This window comes from Eschrichtius robustus, chromosome X (assembly GCF_028021215.1).
Source record: "Eschrichtius robustus isolate mEscRob2 chromosome X, mEscRob2.pri, whole genome shotgun sequence".
Classification (NCBI taxonomy): Eukaryota; Metazoa; Chordata; class Mammalia; order Artiodactyla; family Eschrichtiidae; genus Eschrichtius; species Eschrichtius robustus.
This window is the reverse complement of record NC_090845.1, coordinates 44,877,889-44,899,622: the sequence shown is the minus strand read 5'-3', so window position 1 is coordinate 44,899,622 and position 21,734 is coordinate 44,877,889. Positions and strand designations below refer to the sequence as shown.

At 44.0% G+C, this 21,734-nt stretch overlaps 1 protein-coding gene across 1 annotated transcript; it reads right to left on the bottom strand.

The window, feature by feature from the left end:
- Positions 1-15,918: 15,918 nt before the first annotated feature.
- Positions 15,919-21,734, bottom strand: LOC137756305 (protein SSX1-like). Its single transcript, XM_068532612.1, has 5 exons — positions 21,669-21,734; positions 21,110-21,224; positions 19,141-19,190; positions 16,952-17,156; positions 15,919-16,019 (listed from the first exon to the last, which is right to left on the bottom strand). Exons 1-5 carry the CDS (start codon positions 21,732-21,734, stop codon positions 15,919-15,921), a joined length of 537 nt encoding a protein of 178 aa, XP_068388713.1.

The following is a 21,734-nucleotide window of genomic DNA, read 5'->3' as shown; positions in this document are numbered from 1 at the left end:
GAATTAGAAAAAGAATTCAGTACGTTGGCATGGACACAAAATAAATATCCAAAAATCAACTTGTATTCCTACCTCTTGGCAATAATCAGATAGAAATTATAACGGGGGAAAATATTCCATTTACAACAACAATAAAATGGTAAAAAAAAAAACTCACTAAGAATAAACTGAATCAGAAATATGCATGACTGTAGTAACAACACTATAAAACTGAACTCAAGAATAGAAAAGAAAATAGGAATAAATTTGCAGAAATATTCTATTCCTGGATGAGGAGATTCAATATTGTACAGATATCATTTCTTTTTTTTTTTAGTTAATTAATTAATTTATTTATTTTTGGCTGCACTGGGTCTTCGTTGCTGTGCGGGCTTTCTCTAGTTGCGGTGAGCGGGGGTTACTCTTCGTTGCGGTGTGTGGGCTTCTCATTGCAGTGGCTTCTCTTGTTGCAGAGCACGGGCTCTAGGCGTGCGGGCTTCAGTAGTTGTGGCACATGGGCTCAGTAGTTGTGGCTTGCGGGCTCTAGAGCTCAGGCTCAGTAGTTATGACGCACGAGCTTAGTTACTCCACTGCATGTGGGATCCTCCCGGACTAGGGCTCGAACCCGTGTCCCCAGCATTGGCAGGCAGATTCTTAACCACTGCGCCACCAGGGAAGTCCCCAGATGTCACTTCTGATATCTATTTTATACAATTTCTATGTACTGCAATTTTCTACTTAATGCAATTTCTAAACAAAATCCAGGTGGGATTTTCTTTGGATTATGACTGGGTTTTTTTGGATTATACCATATTGATTCTAAAGTTTGCCAGTGGAAAACCAAGTGGCAGAAGAATAAATATATGGGAACAACCAAGAATTATTTTTAGTTTTTATGAATTATTTGAAGTTTAGACAATTATGAAACATTTTTATTTATTCTTTTGAGAAAATACTCAGATGTACAAGCCTGAATTTTTTTTTTAATTGTGATATAATTGACATATAACATTATATTAGTTTCAGGTGTACAACATAATGATTCAATGTTGGTATATACTGTGAAATGATCACCACAATAAGTCAAGTTAACATCCATTACCACACATAGTTACACATTTTTTTTCTTGTGATGAGAACTTTTAAGATCAGTTCTCTTAAGCCCCAAGCGCAGCAATAAAGACCCAACACAGCCAAAAATAAATAAACAAATAAAATTTATTTTAAAAAAAAAGATCAATTCTCTTAGCAACTTTCAAATATACAATATAGTATTATTAACTATAGTCACCATGCTGTACATTACATCACCAGGATTTATTTATTTTATAACTAAGATTTTTTTGCAAAAGAATAGTAGGGTATTCTTGCCTTAACAAATGCTGAGATGTACTTAAAAATCAGTAAGGGGCCTGGAATAGTACCTCTTCCTACAGAGGTGTCCATATCCTTATCCCCAGAACCTGTGAATATGTTGTTATATGTAAAGGGGAATTAAAATTGCAGGTGGAATTAAGGTTGCTAAACTTTTAAAATAGATTATCCTGGATTATCTGGGTGGGTCTAAGGTAATCACAAGGGACTTTATAAGTGGAAGATGGAAGCAGGAGTCAGAGAAAGAGATGTGATGACAGAAGCAGGGTCAGAGAGATGTTATGTGTTGGCTTCATGGATGGTGGAAAGGGGGCCATGAGTCAAGGAATGTGAGCAGCCTCTAGAAGCTGGAAAAAGCCAGAAAATGGTTTCTTTTCTGGAGCCTCCAGAAAGGAACACAGCCCTGGGAACACCTTGATTTTAGCCCAGTGAGACTCATTTTGAATTTCTGACCTACAGAGGTATAAGATAATAAATTTGTGTTGTTTTAAGCCACTAAGTATGTGGTAATTTGTTATAACAGCAAGAGAAAACTAATACACAGAGAAACAATTAGTGAAACAAAATAGAAAGATGATAAAATAAGCTGACCTATATACAAAACTTTAACATGCATTTCCAAACAGTGGGCAAAAGACAGATTGTATAGTAAATGATAGTTTGACAAATGTCCATCCATTTGGAAAAAATAAAGATTAAATTCTTACCTTTACCAAATAAAATAATAAATTCAAGAAAAATTAGAGATTTAAATGTGAAAATTTGAAGTCATAAAGAACTAGAAGAAAATTTAGGAAAATATTATGATAAATCTTGAGGTGGCATGGCATTTCTTGTCATTACACCAAGGGTAAGAGCAACAAATCTGACATATTTAAGATGTAAAAATTAAAGTGTTACCTAAGTCAAAAGACACCATAGACAACCATCTGAAAAGCAAATCTGCAGGAAAATGTTGAAACGTTGTAGGGGAGGTAAAAGATCTTTTCCTTCTACCATTCTAGGCTCTTAGTTGGGGCTCTGTAACAAAAGACATTAATAAGAGAAAAACAAGTGGAAGTTTATTAATATGTGTAAATCGTATACAGATGGGAGAGACTCAGGGATGAGTAACTCAAAGCGATGGCTAGAGCTTGGATTCACATAGCAACTTGGCTTAAAACAAAGGAAAAAGGGGTTTGGGGCTTCCGGTTGAGAGGCAAGGTATGGGAAAATGACCAGGTCAAGTATGGTAAACAAGGATAAGATTTGTTATGCAGATTTAAGTCAGTGCTTTCTTCATGGATAAGAGTTTCTTGTGATTTACAGTCATCCTTCTCTTCCTAGCACAGAGAAGGTGACAGTCTTACAAATGGAGATTTCCTTTATAAATGTAAATTTCCCTTACAAAAGAGTAACTTCTCTCCTTCTAGAACTTCTCCAGTGTCCGCTGTTTCTCAAAATAATCAGCTTAAAGTAATCTTTATGCCAGAGAGGCATATTTTAGGGTGGCATATTCTATTCTCCTACAATATGCAACAAATTAAAAGCAACTATCGTTAATATATAACAAAGCTTTTACAAATCAGTAAGAGAAATTGGAGCAAACCAATGAAAAAAATGTGTTCGGGTAATGGCATTACTTCACAGTATAGCACAAATGGATTAAGAAGTAGAATGTATGAAAGGAAAAAAAATAAGGGAAATGGAGAATAGATGCCAGAAGTTTCAACATTCATCTAATAGGAGTTCCAGACATAGAGAATAGAAAGACTGGAGAGAAGGCAATACATGAAGAAATAATGTTCTAGAATTTTCTAAGCTGAAGAGAGAAATGAATCTTCAAACTGAAAAGAGACACTAAATTCTGAGCATGACTCAAACACACACACACATACACATACACACACGAAATAAAATTTTTAGGTTAAAGATAAAAACCCAGAAGATAAAGGGAAAATCCTGAAAGTTTCCAGGGAGAAAAGGGAGAGAATATAATGGAAAAGTTCTTCAAAGAGCTGATGAGAAATAACTTTGAACCTAGATTTCTAGATTCAGCCAAAATAATCCAGACGAGAGCAAAAATATTTCAGAAAGTTCATCATACACATACCCTTTCTGAAAGTATGATTAAGGTATGTGATCCAGCAAGAAGAAAAATAAAATGGATTTAGGAGGAAGGAGGGGGTTCCAGTAAAGCAATGCTGACGGGGAAAACAATAAAATTTATTGAAAAATCTAAATAAGTTTGATTGTAAATTTTAAAAATTACGATCTTGGGACTTCCCTGGTGGCGCAGTGGTTAAGAATCCACCTGCCAGTGCAGAGGACACGGGTTTGATCCCTGGTCCAGGAAGATCCCACATGCCTCGGAGTAACTAAGCCCGTGTGCCACAACTACGGAAGCCCACACGCCTAGAGTCCGTGCTCTGCAACAAGAGAAGCCACCGCAATGAGAAGCCCGTGCACGGCAACGAAGAGTAGCCCCCGCTCGACGCAACTAGAGAAAGCCCGCGCGCAGCAATGAAGACCCAACGCAGCCAAAAAATAACAAATAAAAAAAATAAAAATAAGAAAAGTAAAGAATTACAATCTTGAACTACAATTTCAGGTAATACAAGCATGGAAGATGAGGGGAGGGACAAGAAAGAAAAGAGAAGTTCTTTTGTTGTTTAAGGGATGGATAGAGATGCTAATTAATGGTTGAATTATAGAATAATTAAGAGCATTAGCCTTTTAGAGTGCAAACTCTGAAGCCAGAACTTATGGGTTCAAATTCTGGCTTCGCACGCAACTTACCAGCTGTGTGACCTTGAAGAGGTGAGAAGGTGGTTGGATTTCAGAACAGCTCCCAGCAACAAAACTCTTGATGGTTTGTGGGAAAAGGCCAGAGGCCACAGATGGAGGATAAGCTGAGATGGAGCTTTCTAATTGCATCCCTTTTTCTCCTCATATTTTCTAGAAGGCTCATTACCTGTCCTTTAAACACCACAGAGCAGAAAATTGGCTGGTCTGGTCCAGTGCCAGTCCAAAGTGGCATGGTCACATCAAGGCATAGTGGGGTTGGAAAGCTCATAGAATAAGTGCAGTCAGGCTGACTGGTAACTAACCATTCCTTCCCTAGCACTCCCTCTACCCACTGGGCTAGGCACTTATAACAAATAACAGCCCCACCCCTATCCCCCCTCTACATACCCCTAGACACAGTGAAATGTAAAATTATGAAAGATAAGCAAAAATTGTTTTTAAAACTTTCAGAGAGAAAGAGTAGCTTACTTACAAAGGAAGAATAATTAAACTGACATCAGATCTCTCAGACACCACCGTGGAGGCAAGGAGACAGTGGTGTAGTAACTCCAAAGTGTTGAAAGAAAGGAACTTTTATATTGGGCGGAATAAAAACAGTCTCAGGCACGCAGAGTCTCGGAAGGTTTAAGACAGAGAAAGCACAAGCATTAAAGACAGCACAGCAGTACAATTAATGTATGATGAAGGAGAATTTTTGCGCATTTGCTCAATAAAGAATCTACATTAACCATTCATCATTTGTATGACATATTTAAGGTTTTTTTCTCCCAAGGTGAGTATTATCTTAAACTTTAAAATTCAGTCTATTGTATTTCTGATGATTGCTTTACTTTGTGTCTTGCTGTGGACTTACTGGATATTTAGGCACTGTAAACTATCCAGAGAAAGGCAGAAATGGCAATGGAGATAATTAAAGAATACTAGTGTAACTATAAAAGAATAACCAAAGGGGAAAATTGTTAGGATAAATAAACACAAAATTGAATTTTCCCTGTTGTCAAAAGGGAAAGACACTTCCCCTTCATTTTTCATCAAGCATTTCCTTGAGAAACCTAGTATTTGTGAATACTTCCTCTTCCCCTTTGATATGTACGTACATATTTTTAAAAGCTAAATAAGCCTCTTGCCAGCCCATAAGCCAGGAATGTCTTTCTTAAAAGCCTTGGAGCCATCTCTTTGAAATGTGGATGTTGAGGGAGATAAGCGCCCTGGCTCCCTGTCACCGGAGAGTTTAGCCTAGGCGCCTGGCTCCAGGCTGTAAGCACCTGCTAGTCTTAGAGACAGGAGTTTTAATCTTTCCTTCGGATACAGGCAATTAGCTAGCACAGATGGCTACTCCAACTGCCAGGTGAATTTAGGACTTGCCTGGGAGTATTTAGCTCTCACCCTTAAATGCCATTGTAAAGCCAAGCAAATGAGCAGCACGCCTGGACTTTCTGGCCCCTCCCACCACTTTTGGCTCCTCCCACCACTTTGGACTGTATGAAACACTACACCTCAAAGTGTGAGATCTGGCTTCCCAAACAGCTGCCCAAGTGGCCAGATGATGCAAGTGTGGGGGAGTTAATGGCTATGGGGTACATTTTGATCTATAAGAAAAGAAACTGGGAGTGAGCCAGGCAGTTAAATTCTCCTTTCTTCCTCCCTCTCACGCACTGTTCCAAGCAGGGTTTCTATGTAGAGTCTGTCTGGAGATGTCCTATATGGCCCAAAGGCTGTTTCCTTGGGAACCTGAGCTAAAACAAGAGCATTTAAGACAGTGTTAAGTGTTGAGTGTGGAGGACCCAGGTCTGGAGAGAGTAAAATTGTCCCAATAAGAAAATGGACATTTTGAGGATTGGGGATAGAGGAAAGCAATAGAAGAACCCAGTTGTAGAATAACTAAGGGTGATATTTTTGGACAAAAAGGAAGTTCAGGTGATTTTTGCAGTGAACTGCTTAGCTTTGTAAAATATATACTTCCTTCACTTCTACCAGTCTTCCCTATGAAATCTTCAATAAAGTATCCTTCTGTAACCATTGCCTTGTGAAATGAATTTTTTTTGGAGAATAAAACAGATTGAGTCCTGCACCAAACTTGGTGCAAGGGAACCTGCAGAGCAGAGCCTGGGGAAGCAGCAGTTCTCAGAGGACCTAAGCCTGCTACGTGAAGAAGCCCAGGCTGGCCTGTTGGAGGATAAGACCACAAGAAGCAAGGACTCATCCTAGCTGAGGCCTCAACCCACCTGCCAGCTGACTGTAGTTATATCAGTGATCCCAGGCAAGACCAGCAGAAAAACCACCTGGCCCAGCCCAAATAGCTGACCCACAGGATCCTGAGCAAATCAAATGTTTCTTGTTATAGGTAATAATAATAATAATAATAATAACCATTTAGAAAATAAAATGGAGAAAAATTACATTCATATAGTGACACAACACACCTAAAAAGAGACAATTGGAGCAAGGTGACAGACACAGCTCATATGCCCACCTCACATCCCATCCAACATCCCATTGATTTGGGAGGAAAAGTGTTTTTAAGGATAAATTCTTAACAGTCCAGGAAAACAGGAAACGGTGCTTGTGGGCACCAGAAATACTGAGGCACTCCTGGGAGATAGAAAGAAGGTGGGATCAGACTTGTAGAGAAATCTGAGGAGATGATATCGCAACTCAAATCACCAGAGGCAAGAGCTGTGCTTTGTAACCAAGCCTCTGAAAAACTCCAAACTTAGAATCAAAAGGGAGAAACAGCAGGAGTGGGCCTTAGAATAATCAGGTTAAGTTAATTTAAAGGTTCATTTGTAGACTCCCCTCCCACACCTCACAGATTGGCTGGTATCAATCACTTTCGTCTCTAAGATGAAACTCCAAGAATTGCTCATTAAAGAAAGTGAAAAATCTGCCCAACCTTCTGTATAATACCCATAATAGGCCATAAATACAATCTTGATAAATTCCACCACCACCAGCACCACTCCTGGCAAAATGTAGAAGAATACAAGGGACATTCTCTGAACACAATGTAATAAAACGAAACCCACTTTTGCTCTAGGAACTTTAAAAAACACCCTTAAAGACTATCTGAAGATGGCTGTTCAAGCAAACTTGTCTACCTCCCCACTGCTCCACTGAAATGATGGAAAAATTTCTTAAAGTACTGGAAAAGAAGAAAGGTGCCATCCAGGAACCAGAAATTGTGAAGAATTCCTAAAAAGAGAAAGCAGTTCAGATAAGATTTACAAGGGTGAAGAGAACCAGAAGCCAAAAGGAGCGGGCAGAAATAACTAAGAAGGTTAAGAGTATATCCAGGGAAACTGTAGGTGGAGGGTAAACGGATAGAAAGAGCAAGAACTACCCCCAGAACTACAGGGCTAGTTGGGTCCTCGACACCCTTACACGGGGTGGACGGCACTTTAATGACTTCTAATGACAGTGAAATCCCTACCTGCTACCTGGGAAGGGCCCCGAGGATAGGTGTGGGGAATGCTGAGAAAGAAGCAAATTAGAGCCTGAGGTACCTTCAGCCTCCACAGTAATAATGAAAGAGAGAAACACATTTGTAGAGAGGGGACCGCTTCCAGCCTGTTTGTTCCATGGCTAATCACCCCAAAGCCAACAGGATACTCAGATGTCCTACCCACTTATGAAGAGTCTGAACGGGTGATACCTTGATCCATGCATTTTATGAATATAATATTCAGATAAAACTGTAAAACACATAAAATGTTGTCCAAAGCATCATTGGCCTATGTCATGGGCTCAAAAACTGTGTTCCTACAAGACCATGTGTCTCCCTAAGGGAGAATAAATCTTTTTTTTTTTTTAATTTATTTAATTTATTTATTTATTTGGCTGTGTTGGGTCTTCGTTTCTGTGCGAGGGCTTTCTCTAGTTGCAGCGAGCGGGGGCCACTCTTCATCGCGGTGCGCGGGCCTCTCACTGTTGCGGCCTCTCTTGTTGCGGAGCACAGGCTCCAGACGCGCAGGCTCAGTAGCTGTGGCTCACGGGCCTAGTTGCTCCGCGGCATGTGGGATCTTCCCGGACCAGGGCTCGAACCCGTGTCCTCTGCATGGGCAGGCAGATTCTCAACCACTGCGCCACCAAGGAAGCCCGGGAGAATAAATCTTAATTAAGTCAACAAAATAAAGTGAACTGGACTAAATCCAAAGTAATATTATGAAGCCAGTGTAGTTTTCTCATTGTCTCTCAGTCTCCTTTCTGCCTCTGTCCCCCACCCAGTACCTTCCAGATTTCTAAAGTCTAGTGTTGCATTGAAAGTAGAAATATGATTACTGTGGTTCCCATAGAATTTCTTCTACAGTGTGGTTGGTCGGCTGACTTTCAGTGCAAATGGCATCTGCCCCCAGCAGCGCACCCCAAGCCCTCTGTCTCTAATGGAAGAATAAATCTGTCCTCTTTTACAGTTCCTTCAGTTGTGAACTGGAGAGTGGGGTCTGGCCACTTCTCTGAATAGAGACAATAACAGAAAATAAATCTAACAGAAAATGTGCGAACCGTGGATGCAATAAATTATAAAACTTTATGGAAGACTTAAGAAAGTTCTTAAAAATGGAGACAAAACCCAGGTTCTTAGGTGGGAAGACTCAACAGCATAAAGATGTCATTAACCCCCAAGTTGATCGACAAATTCAATGAAATTCCAGTCAGAATCCCAACAGGGACCCTTTTTTTCAATCCTGGAACTTGACCGGCAGATTCTAAAATGTACCTGTATGTGCAAAGGACCTAAAGAAGGACAAAGAGGAAGGACTTGCCTTCTGAACAGCCAGTAATATTGTGGGGCTACGGTCCCTGACATAGGGCGGTGCTGGCACAGGGATCAACAGATTGACTGTGGGACAGAAAAGAGAGCTGAGAAACAGATTCATAAGCAGACACCCTTGACATTAAGCTGAGATGGCCCTCAGAGCAGTGGGAACAAGAGGACACATTCACCATCAACTTTCTCCCTTAAGATGACGACAGGAACCCGTCTCTTACCTTGTCAGCCTTTCCCACAGAGTTCTGTACACAGTCAAGGCCTAATAAGTGCCTTGTGATAAATTGACTGACTGAGAAAAACTGTACCATTCTCGTTCTTGCCTACCCTCGCTGAGAGATCGCCTCTGTCTAATGCCTGAAATCTTTCCATTTAAATAGCATTCCTTTAGCCAGGGGTTTCAACCTTGGCACCATTGACATTTGGGGCTGGATAATTTTTCTTGGGGTGGGGGACGACACTGTCCTCTGCATTGTAAGATGTTTAGCAGCATCCTTGACCTCTACCCACTAGATGCCAGTAACCTTCCCCCCATCAAGTTATGACAACCAAAACTGTTTCCAGACGTTGTTGAATGTCCCCTAGGGGACAAGATCCACACCCGCTCTCCCCCATTGAGAACCACTGGGTTAGGCAGTTCTCCCACACCACACTCTTTTATGATGTCACACCCACCTTGTGGCTGACTTTAGAATGTTCACAAATATCCTAGCTCTCTCTGCTCCCAGAAGACCGCACTCTCTCACCCCTTCGAGGGTCAGACTTGACCATTTGATGAGACAGTTCATGCTTAGCCACTCTCTTGTCTCTGCCGGGCCACCCACGTGGCTTCTCTGTGTCCCTGGGACCTAGCATGAGGGTGTTGATAATGTGGAGAAGAGCCCCAGTCTACCTGCGGTGGGCAGGCAGCATGAGTGAGAAATAAACTCTGATTGTCTGTCATTTCTTTTTTTTTCTTTTTTTAAAGTTTTATTTATTTATTTATTTTTGGTTGTGTTGGGTCTTCGTTTCTGCACGAGGGCTTTCTCCATTTGTGGCAAGCGGGGGCCACTCTTCATCGCGGTGCGCGGGCCTCTCACTATCGCGGCCTCTCTTGTTGCAGAGCACAGGCTCCAGATGCACAGGCTCAGTAATTGTGGCTCACGGGCCCAGTTGCTCCGCGGCATGTGGGATCTTCCCGGACCAGGGCTCGAACCCGTATCCCCTGCATTGGCAGGCAGATTCTCAACCATTGCGCCAACAGGGAAGCCCTGTCATTTCTTTATAACCCAATCTACTCTGAGCTGGTATCCCTCCCCACCAAAAGGATGATGCCTGCTTTGAAATAACAGAAAAAATATATATTGGTCTCTGCCCCTGATTCCTGGCACAGAGCCCCTAAAACCCACATAATTTCCTATGTGATAAGAGCACTAGCAGCACCTTTTGTCCTCATGAGGCGACTCTGGGTGGGCTCCTGGTCACCAGAAAGACCAAGCTATGATTTCAAGCTTGGAATTTTCAGCCCCAGGCCCCCATCCTCCAGAGAAGGGAAAGGGCTGGAAATGGAGTTAATAATTGATCATGCCTATGTGAGGAAGCCTCCATAAAATCCCAATAGCATGGAGTTCCAGGAGCTTCCAGGTTGGTGAACACATCCATGCTGGGAGACTGGGCACCCCAATGCCACAGGGACAGAAGCTGTTGTGCCCCGAACACTTCCGGACCTCGCCCCAGGTGTTTCTTCACCTGGCTGTTCATCTGTATCCTTTATCACGGCCTTTATTATATAATAAACCAGTAAATGTAAGTAAGTGTTTCCCTGAGTTCTGTGAGCTATTCTAGCAAATGGCTGAATTCGAGAAGGGGGTCATGGGAACCTCTGATGTGTAGCTGGTTGGTCAGAAGTACAGGTGACAACCTGGGACTATCAGTTGGCATCTGAGCTGGAAGGGGCAGTCTTGTGGGACTGAGCTCTTAACCTGTTGGGTCTGTGCTAACTCCCATTAGTGTCAGGATTGAATTGAATTGTAGGACACCCAGCTGATGACACAGAGAATTGCTTTGGTATGGGGAAAACCCCCACACGTCCCAGAAGTGTTGTGGGTGTGGTAGTACTGTGAGAGTAAAAAAGAGACATAGGAGTGTTTTTCCCAGACATCTGGGATGGCCTACCCCTCCATACACCCCTCCCCCGGTCAGGCCTGTGCCAGGGGAGCAGGAAGCCTCCAAGTCAGCACCTTTCAGGGGACCCTGGATTAGAGGGACATCATGAGGCTTCCTTGAACCTTCCCTGCAGGACCCAGAGCAGCAAGTCACCTGGTGGACACACACTGGGACCCTGGAGAAAGACTTTCCAAAGGTTGTGACTCATGGTCAAGAAAATATTTTATGGATCCTGAATAGAATTGCACATTTTATTTACTTATTTATTTATTTATTTTTGGCTGTGTTGGGTCTTCGTTGCTGTGCACAGGCTTTCTCTAGTTGCGGCGAGCAGGGGCTACTCTTCATTGTGGTGCACGGGCTTCTCATTGTGGTGGCTTCTCTTGTTGCAGAGCACGGGCTCTAGTTGCACAGGCTTCAGTAGTTGTGGTGCGCAGGCTCAGTAGTTTGGCTTGCGGGCTCTAGAGCGCAGGCTCAGTAGTTGTGGTGCACGGGCTTAGTTGCTCCGAGGCATGTGGGATCTTCCCGGACCAGGGCTCGAACCCGTGTCCCCTGCATTGGCAGGCGGATTCTTAACCACTGCGCCACCAAGGAAGCCCAGAATTGCACATTTTAAATGAATTAGAATGAAATCACATAGCACATCATAAAACAGAATAGAAAATATTGGAGAGTATCACATATTAAGGGTCAGTATTGTTCTGTGAAGCACTTGTTTTAGAGTCACTTGTAAAATGTGTTCTTTACTGTGGGTCTTGGTGAATAAAGCTCAGAACTGTTTTCTTGTGATGGATGTACTGTTCTCTCTCACATGTCCTTGCATTTTCCCAGTTCTCTACTATGAATAGGATTTTTTGTTTGGCTGCGCTGTGCGGCTTGTGGGATCTTAGTTCCCCAACCAGGGATTGAACCTGGGCCCTCAGCAGTGAAAGCGCAGAGTCCTAACCACTGGACCGTCAGGGAATTCCCAGGATTTTGCTTTAGAACCAGTTTTAAAAATTATTGAAAGAGAAACAAAACAGAGACTGGAAATTTAATAAAAAAGTCATTTTGGACCCTCATCATAAGAGCACGTGTGTCCACACTGGGCCCCAGGCTTGATGCGGGGAGGAGGCTGATTGGGGGTGTACTTGGGGGCCACAAACAGGCTGACTTCTAGGGTTGGGCAAAACCATAGTCTCCCTGCATCTCAAAATTTGGATCTGTCACATGGAGGAGGAGGAGGAGGAGGGGGGGGAGGAGGAGAGGAAGGGAAAAGGGGAGGGAGGAAGGAAGGGAGGAAGGAAGGAGCTGTATCTACCTAGGGAACCTAAGGGAAAATGCTCCCTGTCATGACCCCAGAGTGTTTTCAAGCCATCCTTCCCTGTACCCGTCTCCTGTGCTGAGGAATCCAGCTCGTGGATCCCATCTTCCTTGGGAGAAAGAAAAATTAAATCCTTCTGTTTCTCTTTTGGATGTCCTCTTCCGTATTTGCACAGAGAATAAGGTACACAATGTCTATTAGCAGAATATTAAATTTGAGTAAAGAAGAACAGTACTGGGGTAAAATAGAATTTGTTTCCTCTGAGGCACAGGTAGAGTGACCTCACTGACCTGGGCAGCACCCACCTCTCCCTGCAGCGCCAGGCAGGGTGTCCTCACAGTTCTGGGGAACCTCTGACCCCAGCCAGCTGACCCCTCATGCCCTCCTTCCTGGCACCCTCTCCCGCCGAAGGCTGTGATAACCCACACTTGGCCCTGGGTCTCCCTTGCCTCTCTGCCAGCCCCTCTTCCACCCACCCTGTGTATCTCTGTCCTCCCCTGCCCTCACTACCACCAAACCTGCCTCTCCCTCTGGACACGCTCCACCTCTAGGGTTCCTTGTCTTGGAAAAATGACTCCACATTCTTCACCCTGAGATTTGGGGCAGAACTCAAGAGCTCATTCAAGCCTCTCCACCCCCCAAATACATACCTATTTCCTTAGTGTCTCTGAAGTCACGGTGAGTTCCAAACTCAGCTCTTCCTGCACATGCCAGCTGTCGGAACTCTGGCAAGAAGCTGGACGTCTGTCTGTGTCTCCATCTCTCATTACAATCTCTCTCTCTAGCTATATGTAACATCTATAGTATCATAATGATGATAGTGTCTGTGCTCAGAGGTTGGTTGTGGAGATAAACAGGAGAATCCATACGAGATGCTTAGCATCAGCCCAGGCACTTTGCAAACATAAGATGATTATTAATTGTACTTTCTATGGTTATTATGGAAGGTGGGCTGAGAGGGGGAGACCCCAGTGGACCACACCTCCCTCATTCCTGCAGATGTTGTTCCTGGCCTGGGATGCAGACTCCTGGGCCTGGGACCCATCTCATGCAAAGGTATGATCCTGAGTGGCAAGACATTATTATTCTTGGAGGAGTAGGTGGGGACTCAGGTAAACTGGGATGCCCTCACCATGCAGCCCCCAGGAGCTGGCTCTGCGGGGAGGGTCACCCCTGTGAGGAAGGCTGTGCCTCAGAACATGGTGGTCAGGGAGGGTTTATGCGGGTGTCCACATCTGTCCATACCCCTGGCCACGCCTCCTTTCCCACCTGTCTGTCACAGTCGATGCCAACTCCCAGGTCTAGAGCTCCACAGAGTGGTGATTCTCTGAGGATCTTCTCAGTCTCCCAGAGCAAGGTCCTCTCGGGCAGGGTCCCCCATCCCTGAGGTCTTTAGGAGACCCAGACCCAGGCCCGGCCCCAGGGCTGCTGTGTGGACAGCAACCTGCGACCCTGCAGCTATCATAGAGTGTTTGTGGGAGGGGGTAGACCCAATTCTGGCCCAGCAACCATGGCTCCAACCTGAGTCACAGTGACCAGAGTCCAAGGAGAGACTTGATTCTTGCCCTTCTCCAGGAGCCCATTATCTGCTGGCTTACGGTTCCTCCCGCCTTTCATTCAAATCTGTTGGGGTGAGGGGATGGGTCCAGTGGTGGGATGAAGGCGGATGTAGGGGAGATGGAGGCCTCAGCAGGAGAGTGGAGACCTTCCACGGCTGGATGAGAGCCAGGAGGCTGAGGTGATGGGCAGTGGATGGTCAAAATGGTGCAACACTGCCTCCATCTGGGGCTGGTGTTTGATGTCCCATGTAAGTCACCTTGGATCTCCGTTGGTAGCCTTAATGTCCCCCAACACACACAATGGTTTGTTCTAAAATAGACTCCTCTCTTCCCTTCCCCAGAGCCGACTGTTCCAGCTCTGTGGCCTGCAACGGTTCGTTTGGGACAGGACTATCCCATTCTCAGCACTTGACCCCTATCCCAGCTCCCAAGCCCTTGGTTGTGAGATGGGCAATTTCATGCCTTTGTCCAGTGGACTTTTCCATCTGTTGCTCCCCTGAATCATGACTAAGTGGACTCTTCCATTCCTGTCCACCATGGTCCTCACAATGGACCTCTCCTTCCCTATTCCTCCATGTTCCCCAGTTGACAGTTTCATCTCTGTCTCCTCCCACATACTCCCAAATGGATCGTCCCAGCCCCATGACCCTGAAGATCTTAGAAAGAGCAAAGGCCAAGGTGTCCAACCACCTGCAGAATCCTGCCCCAGGACTGGGGTGTACAGCATCCATCAGAATAAAAACTAGCAACATCCCCCACTAGACTGTCACCTCCACATGGGCAGGGACAGTTGTTTATCTTGTTCCCAGACATCTCTCCAGCACCTAGAATGGCCCTTAGTACACAGTACAAACCCATTAGGTGTTGGATGAATGAACCCTTTGACACAGCAATTCCACTTCTAAGAACGTGTCCTAAAGAAACACTCACACAGGTGCACAGGGTTGTGTGCACAAGAACGGGAGGAGCAAACAACTGAGAAAAACTTGTAAATGTTTATTAATTGTCAGTGATTGATGCAGGGTAAACGAATAATGGAGGTTTGTAGCATGGAGCACATACTGAACAGGAAACAGAGTGAGACAGACTTGTCCAGGACACGCTGCTAGTGGGGAAAAGCAGGTCAGAGATGCTCATAGTGGTACCCTGTGTGTGTGTGTGTGTGTGTGTTTGTGTGTAAATGCAGAGAAAAACATCTGGAATCAAACACTCAGAACTGCTCTCAGTAGTTGCATCTGGAGAGAGGGAGGTTAGTGTCGTTTTGTACAAAGAATACTTGACAATACTTGTTTTTTTAAGGTAGATGCATGGATACACAGAGAGAAATACACATTAGGTATATGTCTTGCTCATCAACGCAACTCTAATATCTAGCAACGTTTGGCACATAGTAAGAAAAATCATGTTTAACTTTTCACTGTTGTGAACTCTTTCTTTCACTTGCTATACAGCTGATGGCTAGGAGTTCACAGCCATGCCCATGTCCATGAAAGGCCACCAGGTTCTGCTTCTTATCATGGGCACTTGTCACATCCCCGAGGCTGAGGCACGGAAAGGGAAGGCAAGTAAGTGGCGGTGAGCTCCCATTGACTGAAAAATCACTACTTAACTCTGACCTACATAGCCCTGTGCACTTCGATTCCACCTTGCCTTGTGGTCTATGCGCTTCTCCCGCTGCTCCTAAAGACCAAACTTCTGCGCAGGCTACAGCGACTCCCTCATCTGTCCTATGAGTTTCTAGGCTAGAGGAAGGTGTGGCCTACACGCCAGTAGCTGACCTGGGGTTTGGGAGCCCACAGCATCCTGGGGAGGGAAGATCTCTGGATATACAGAGCAGGGAGTAGAAAAAGCAAGGGAAACCTCCTCATTTAGCCTCAGAGCTGCACCCCAAGGGACAGGGAGAAAGGAATGATTTGGGAACAAGCAACAAGATGGGATACAAGTACCATAAGAGAACAGTGCATTTTGCGGGGATGTGGGGATGGACTGAAAGGTCACTTACAGAGTTAGTCGTCTTCCTCGGGGTCACTGATCTCTTCATAGATCACCAAGTTCTTTCTTTCCCGCAGTCTGTGGGTCCAGACATTAATCTTCCTTCCCTTGGGTCCTGTGGTGGAGAAGAGTTGGTAAATGGGGGTTGGGTGGGTTAGGGAGTGTTGGGCCCTGTTTTGTCAGATAAGGAGATGCCTCCTCCCTCCCAAGTGACCACAGGCCTTTTACATAGTCTTTTTTCCACACCTTCTGGCTCAGAGAGGCTGAGATACTAAACCCGCACCAATACACACCAAACGCCAGTTAGAGTTTTAGCTTCTGGCTCCTTCCATTGTCAGGTTTAGATTCCCAACCTCTTTACTCACCAGAACATTTATTCCGACCTTCTTTCATTCAGCATGTATTTGTTAAGGGCATATTGTGTGCCAGGCATTGAGCTGAAGGTGGGGATAAAACTCCAAGTAAGATATGTTCCCAGGTTATCACAGACGGAATAATGACCTGAGCACCTTTCATGGCGTCAGGGCTTGTAGACTGAATCGAACACTTCTTTTTTTGGTTGCTCTGTGCGTGGCATGCAGGATCTCCACCAGGGATGGAAACCGTGCCCCCTGCAGTGGAAGCGCGGAGTCTTAACCACTGGGCCGCCAGGGAAGTCCCTTGAATTGAACACCTTTGAATAACCTGTGAACTCTGATTCTTTATTTCCGTTTTATGGACTAGGAACTGGAGCTCAGAAAATTTGGAAGGCTTGCCCCAAGTTACACAGCTTTCGTATCGATGAAACTCAAGTCTGTGACGCTGGAAGTCAGTTTTTTTTTTTGTCTTGTTTTGTTTTTTTTTAATTTTTGGCTGTGCCATGCGGCTTGTGGGATCTTAGTTCCCCGACCAGGGATCGAACCTGGGTCCCGGCAGTGAAAGCGCCAAGTCCTAACCACTGAACCACCAGGAAATTCCCTGGAAGTCAGTTCTGATGTTTCAGCTGGAGCTGGGTGAGCTCCTCAGCCCAGCCTGGCCCCAGGCCTGTCCAGGATCCATCTCTCACACCTAGCCCATGCACTTGAACATGGCCAGGGAAGCCAGAGGAGTTGTTCCCAAAGAGTTTCCTCTTACCTGATGTTTTCTTACTCTGCTGACCAGAGGTATCTGCTTTTTCCGGGGAGCGCAGCTGTTTCTGAGCCTGCTCTGAGCCTGATGTTGCTGGTACTAACTTCGAAGGATTTTTTTTCTTTTCGGGCTTCTTGGGCATCACCTTTTTAATGTGAAGGTCACATACAAAGAGTATCAATGGCATTTCTCGAGTGCTTTAGAGCTTACAAAGTGTCTTTGTGCGCAGTACCTTAATTAAAGTTCTCAACAAGTCTGGGAGATCATTATATTACCTGTACCTAAACTACGAGGAACCTGGGAAGTTAGAAGGAAAAGGAATGGTCTACATGAAGGGTGTTTCCAGGACTAGAACGCTTGTCTTCACACTCTTTCCAGACTGACACTCTCGCCAAGAGAAGTCTCCATGTGAGCAAGAGTGTGGTACACGGAAGATTTGGGGAAGCAGAGCACACTAACAATTCACGAGGTCTGTGAAAGTGAGGAGGGGCTTCTATAAAATATAAGGGATCGAATATAAGCTAGTAGACAGCTGCTGGGAGAGTAAATGGAACAATGTACAGAAGGGACAAAACACTGCTGGCAAATGGTGTGGGGGGATGAATATAGGGAAGGGAGAAGAAAGGAATGGTTCGTGGAAATTCATGTAGGCAGCCAAGAAGGTGGTGCCAGATGTGACATCCTGTCCTACCCTGGCAAGAACATTTCAGGTGGAATTAAGCGAGGCGGTTCCTCTACCAATTCTACTGGTGTCAGGGTGTGTCACTGACCAACAACCTTAAGCTAACCTTCATTCAGCTCCTTTGTTTATGAAACAGTGAGCAACAACAGTGTAACCAGCTCCTTCATTTATGAATCAGTGAACAATGACTGTAAAACAAGCTAAGTGAAAGAACTTTCTGAGCTTACAAATGCTGTTTAAACGTGGTAATAATGAAAATGAATACTTTCTTTTATGATCCTTCTTTGAGTTCTCTCCTCAACCGTGTCCACACTGGCAACCCACCCGCCAGATCCCTTTACCCTCTAAACTAGAGTTTAATCTGCAATTGTGGAAGAACTTATTCAAGAACCCTCTAAGGGTCCCCCTGGGCTGGGACTGAGGCTTCAGAGATGCCTCAGGTGCAGACAAGGCCCCGAAGGAGCTCACAGAAGGGAGGGGCCAACAGTCCAGGCGATTCCCAAGCAATGTGAAAGGGGCCCTTTGACTGAGCAGAGGGGAGCTGGTACTTCCTGTTGTGAGAGTGGGCATCTAAACAGAAGCATCAGCAGCATCTGCGAGTTTAGCCCTAGGGGAAACGCCTGAGCTTCAGAAACATATGAAAAATTCACGAATTTGGAAATGGTTTGGGGCTTTGGGTTAGACTACTGCCACTGCCACTGTGGTCTCCAGCAAATTATTTAACATCTCTGTACCACAATATCCGCATGTTTATTATTATTATTTAGTAATAATAATATCCTCATTATTATTTGGGGATAATAATAGTAGCAATGTCATAGAGGTTTTCTTAGGGACTAAATAAATTAATCCATGTGAATTGCCTAAAATAAATCTGGCATCACTATGAAAACAAAAGAAGTATCAGCTATCACAATTGTTGTTAATTACTATTAAGCTCTCAATACTACATCAGGCATTGTGATAAAGAGATCAGGAAAGGGAGGCAGTGAGGGCCAGGCCATTTTTTTTTTTCACACACACACACACTGTATTTTATTTTTACAAGAGATAAATAGACTGACACCAAGCATTGTAAGTGGATGACCACAACAAAAGCAACAATGATTACAATTACCAAACATGAAACACACTCATACTATGTCATAATATTGACATTCAGTCCAGTAATCCTCCACTGTAACAGCTCCTTTACTTTGCAGTGAAAACTGATTTGTATATTCTTTGCCTCTGAGTCCTTGTGGGATTTTTTTTTTAATAATTCAAACAGAAAGTCACAAAAATTATAATCATCCTCATCAGTTCACTCAGTCCCATGTAATTAATTTTTTTTCATCTTGATCTTTTGTTAGCACAGGCCATTTTCAGTATTTTCCCACTTTTACCAATATTCACATCCATGGAGAGATAAACGGTCTCTGGTCCTCTGGATTTGGGAGGCACTCACCTTCAGGTGTTTTCTCTCTTGCATGTTGGAAGCCTCCTGAGCAGGTTCGTCTAAAAGAAGGCGACAAATCAGAATTTTTCTTTGTTGGTAAATATTCCCAAACTGCAGAGAGACTCCTGTAGTATCGGTATTCTGCAGCAGAGGTTTATGAGTCCACTCACTGTCAAGGAGTTACTTTGAGACAAGCCTCTGAATTATTACAGTTTATGCATTTATTTGCAGCATCAATTCATAATTTTCCTTCTGATGGTTTATAAAAAGTGAACTAAACCCCATCACTGCCTAATCCTATTCATTACATATTTCTTACTTGTTTCCCCAAAGAATTAAATTGACTGGTCTTTAACCAAAAATCACTGTATACTTAAAATGGTGAATTTTATAGTATGCCTCAATGAAACTGTTAAGTGTATGATGAACCATGGATGATTTAATCCAGCTGTTCTGGAATGTTTCCAGTATAAGAACACCTCTTTAATGTCAAAAACTTTGTATATACTCAAGCACTGGATTTTCAGTCCTCTCGCAGTAATTTTGGGAGCTTGTGGAATCTGCCCTGTTTAGCCGGAGAGTCAAAGGTCTATTGGAGACACTTTGAAAATTCTGACCCTGTCTTCTTACAACTGTGCTGTCAGAGCAAAAGAGCAAGTGAACGCATCCTATCCCCTTTTTAAGTGAGTACATACACTGCTGAAATTCACAAAGATATCTAGAATCTGTCACTTTTTTAACCCTACGTTGCCTCTGCTCACTGACAAGTAGGAAAGGTCAGTGTGTGGAGGACTGCTCTCTCAGACTCTCTCCCAAACTCAACACATAGAATCAGGTTCAATTAGGAGTGAGACAACTATTTGGTTTTGGTAAAACACAGAGAAATAGCCATATGTCATTACATAATGTGTTAATCACTTTCTCTCTTAAGATAGTTATCCAATACCTATGCTCTATTATTTTAGAAGTTTGGGGTAGATTTACACTTTAAATTTTTCTTAATCATCCTGTGATTCATTAATGGTATTTAGCAAGAACTAGCTCCTTTAAAAAAGAAATGTTTCAAGCATACAGAAAATTATGGAGAATAATATTCGAAATGTGTGCATCTACTACCGAGTCTAGCTGCATTTCAACATTACCTCACAACTACTTCAGATCACTCTGAGCTCTTTATTAAAAATAGAACAAGGCACTATGAACAAGTCACAGCTGAAGCCATCTGTGCGGCCCTCACTGATCCTTGCCCTCCCTCCTTCTCCAGTTCTTCACTCCAGAATTTGATGGGTTTTATTCTCATTCAGGTTTTTATACGTTTACCATGTACTTACTATCCTTATAATATATATATTCTTGTTTTGCATGTTTTAGGATTTTATATGAATGGCCTCTGACTGTGCTTAACCTTCTGCATCCAACTTTTTTCACTCAACCATGATGCTTTTGAGGGAACAAACTCCTGAGAATCTTTCCCCATCCGAACCCCAAAGTAGACAGGCTTCAGGAGACCCTTTCCTGTCACTTACGCTGATTCCCGGGGCTCCGACCTTTAGAATCCTGCCCGTTGGATTTTGTGGCTCGTTTTTTAGGACGCATGAAAGTTGGTAGGGTAGCCTTGAGACCTAGAATGATGCAAAATATTTGTTTCTTAACAGGCAACCTGAGAGGAGGGTAGAATGCTGGGACACAGCACCAACAGTAAAGCTAATCAGCTGGGGGAGGGGGGTTCTGAACCAGGGCCAGTGGGAGAGAAATGCACAGGATCCAGGACAGAGTATCTCTGTGGCCACTCCCAGTCCACAGCCTTGCACAGGACATATCAGTAAAAGAGCAGAATGCCTGCAAGCTTCCCTGGGATTTCTTCCCACACAAAAGGACAAATGTGGGACGATTGCCACAGCCTAAGAAGAAGCCATGGCATGTAAAGAGGGATGGTCATTTGTTCCCAGCCTTGTCTGGACCCAGAACTTCCTGTTACCTAGATCAGTCATGATGTCATAGTTTCTCTTCATATACACATAGGTGATTTTCTCTGAGTAACCCAGATCTGCCCACTCTTTCTTAGGGAAGTATTTGGAAATATCCTTGAAAGCCTAGAAAAGAAAGAAGAATAAATCCTAGCAATGACTCAGCTAAACATGTCTGACATTCAGCCAGGAACTCTTCCTTGGCTGCAGGACCTCCAAGTTAGATCTGTAAACTGGAGATAATAATCCTTCCTGGTTGATGTCATGGCTAACTGACAGAACATGGGTAACATTGCCTAGGTTCTCACCTGGCATGCAGTAGGTGCTTAAGGCTGGTGGCATCCTCTCCTCTCACCTTCTGGAATTGACTGAGAGTCAACCAATCCAGTAAAGGTCACTGATCTTGTACCCAGGGATGCTAGGCAAGGACAGAGTGAGGGTGGGAAGCTCTGGATGTCCTCGTGACATGCTGCTCCTTGTTCCCAGTGCCTCTGACCTCCCCTCCTCAGAAATCTAGCCACCCTACACTGTCCCCTGGTCCACTCCTCTGCCCCCTCCAGATCACCCCACCTTGGAGTTCTCTGATTTGTGGCTATATTCCCTGGGGCTTTTTGCAAAGGAGCTGCCTCTGTTCAT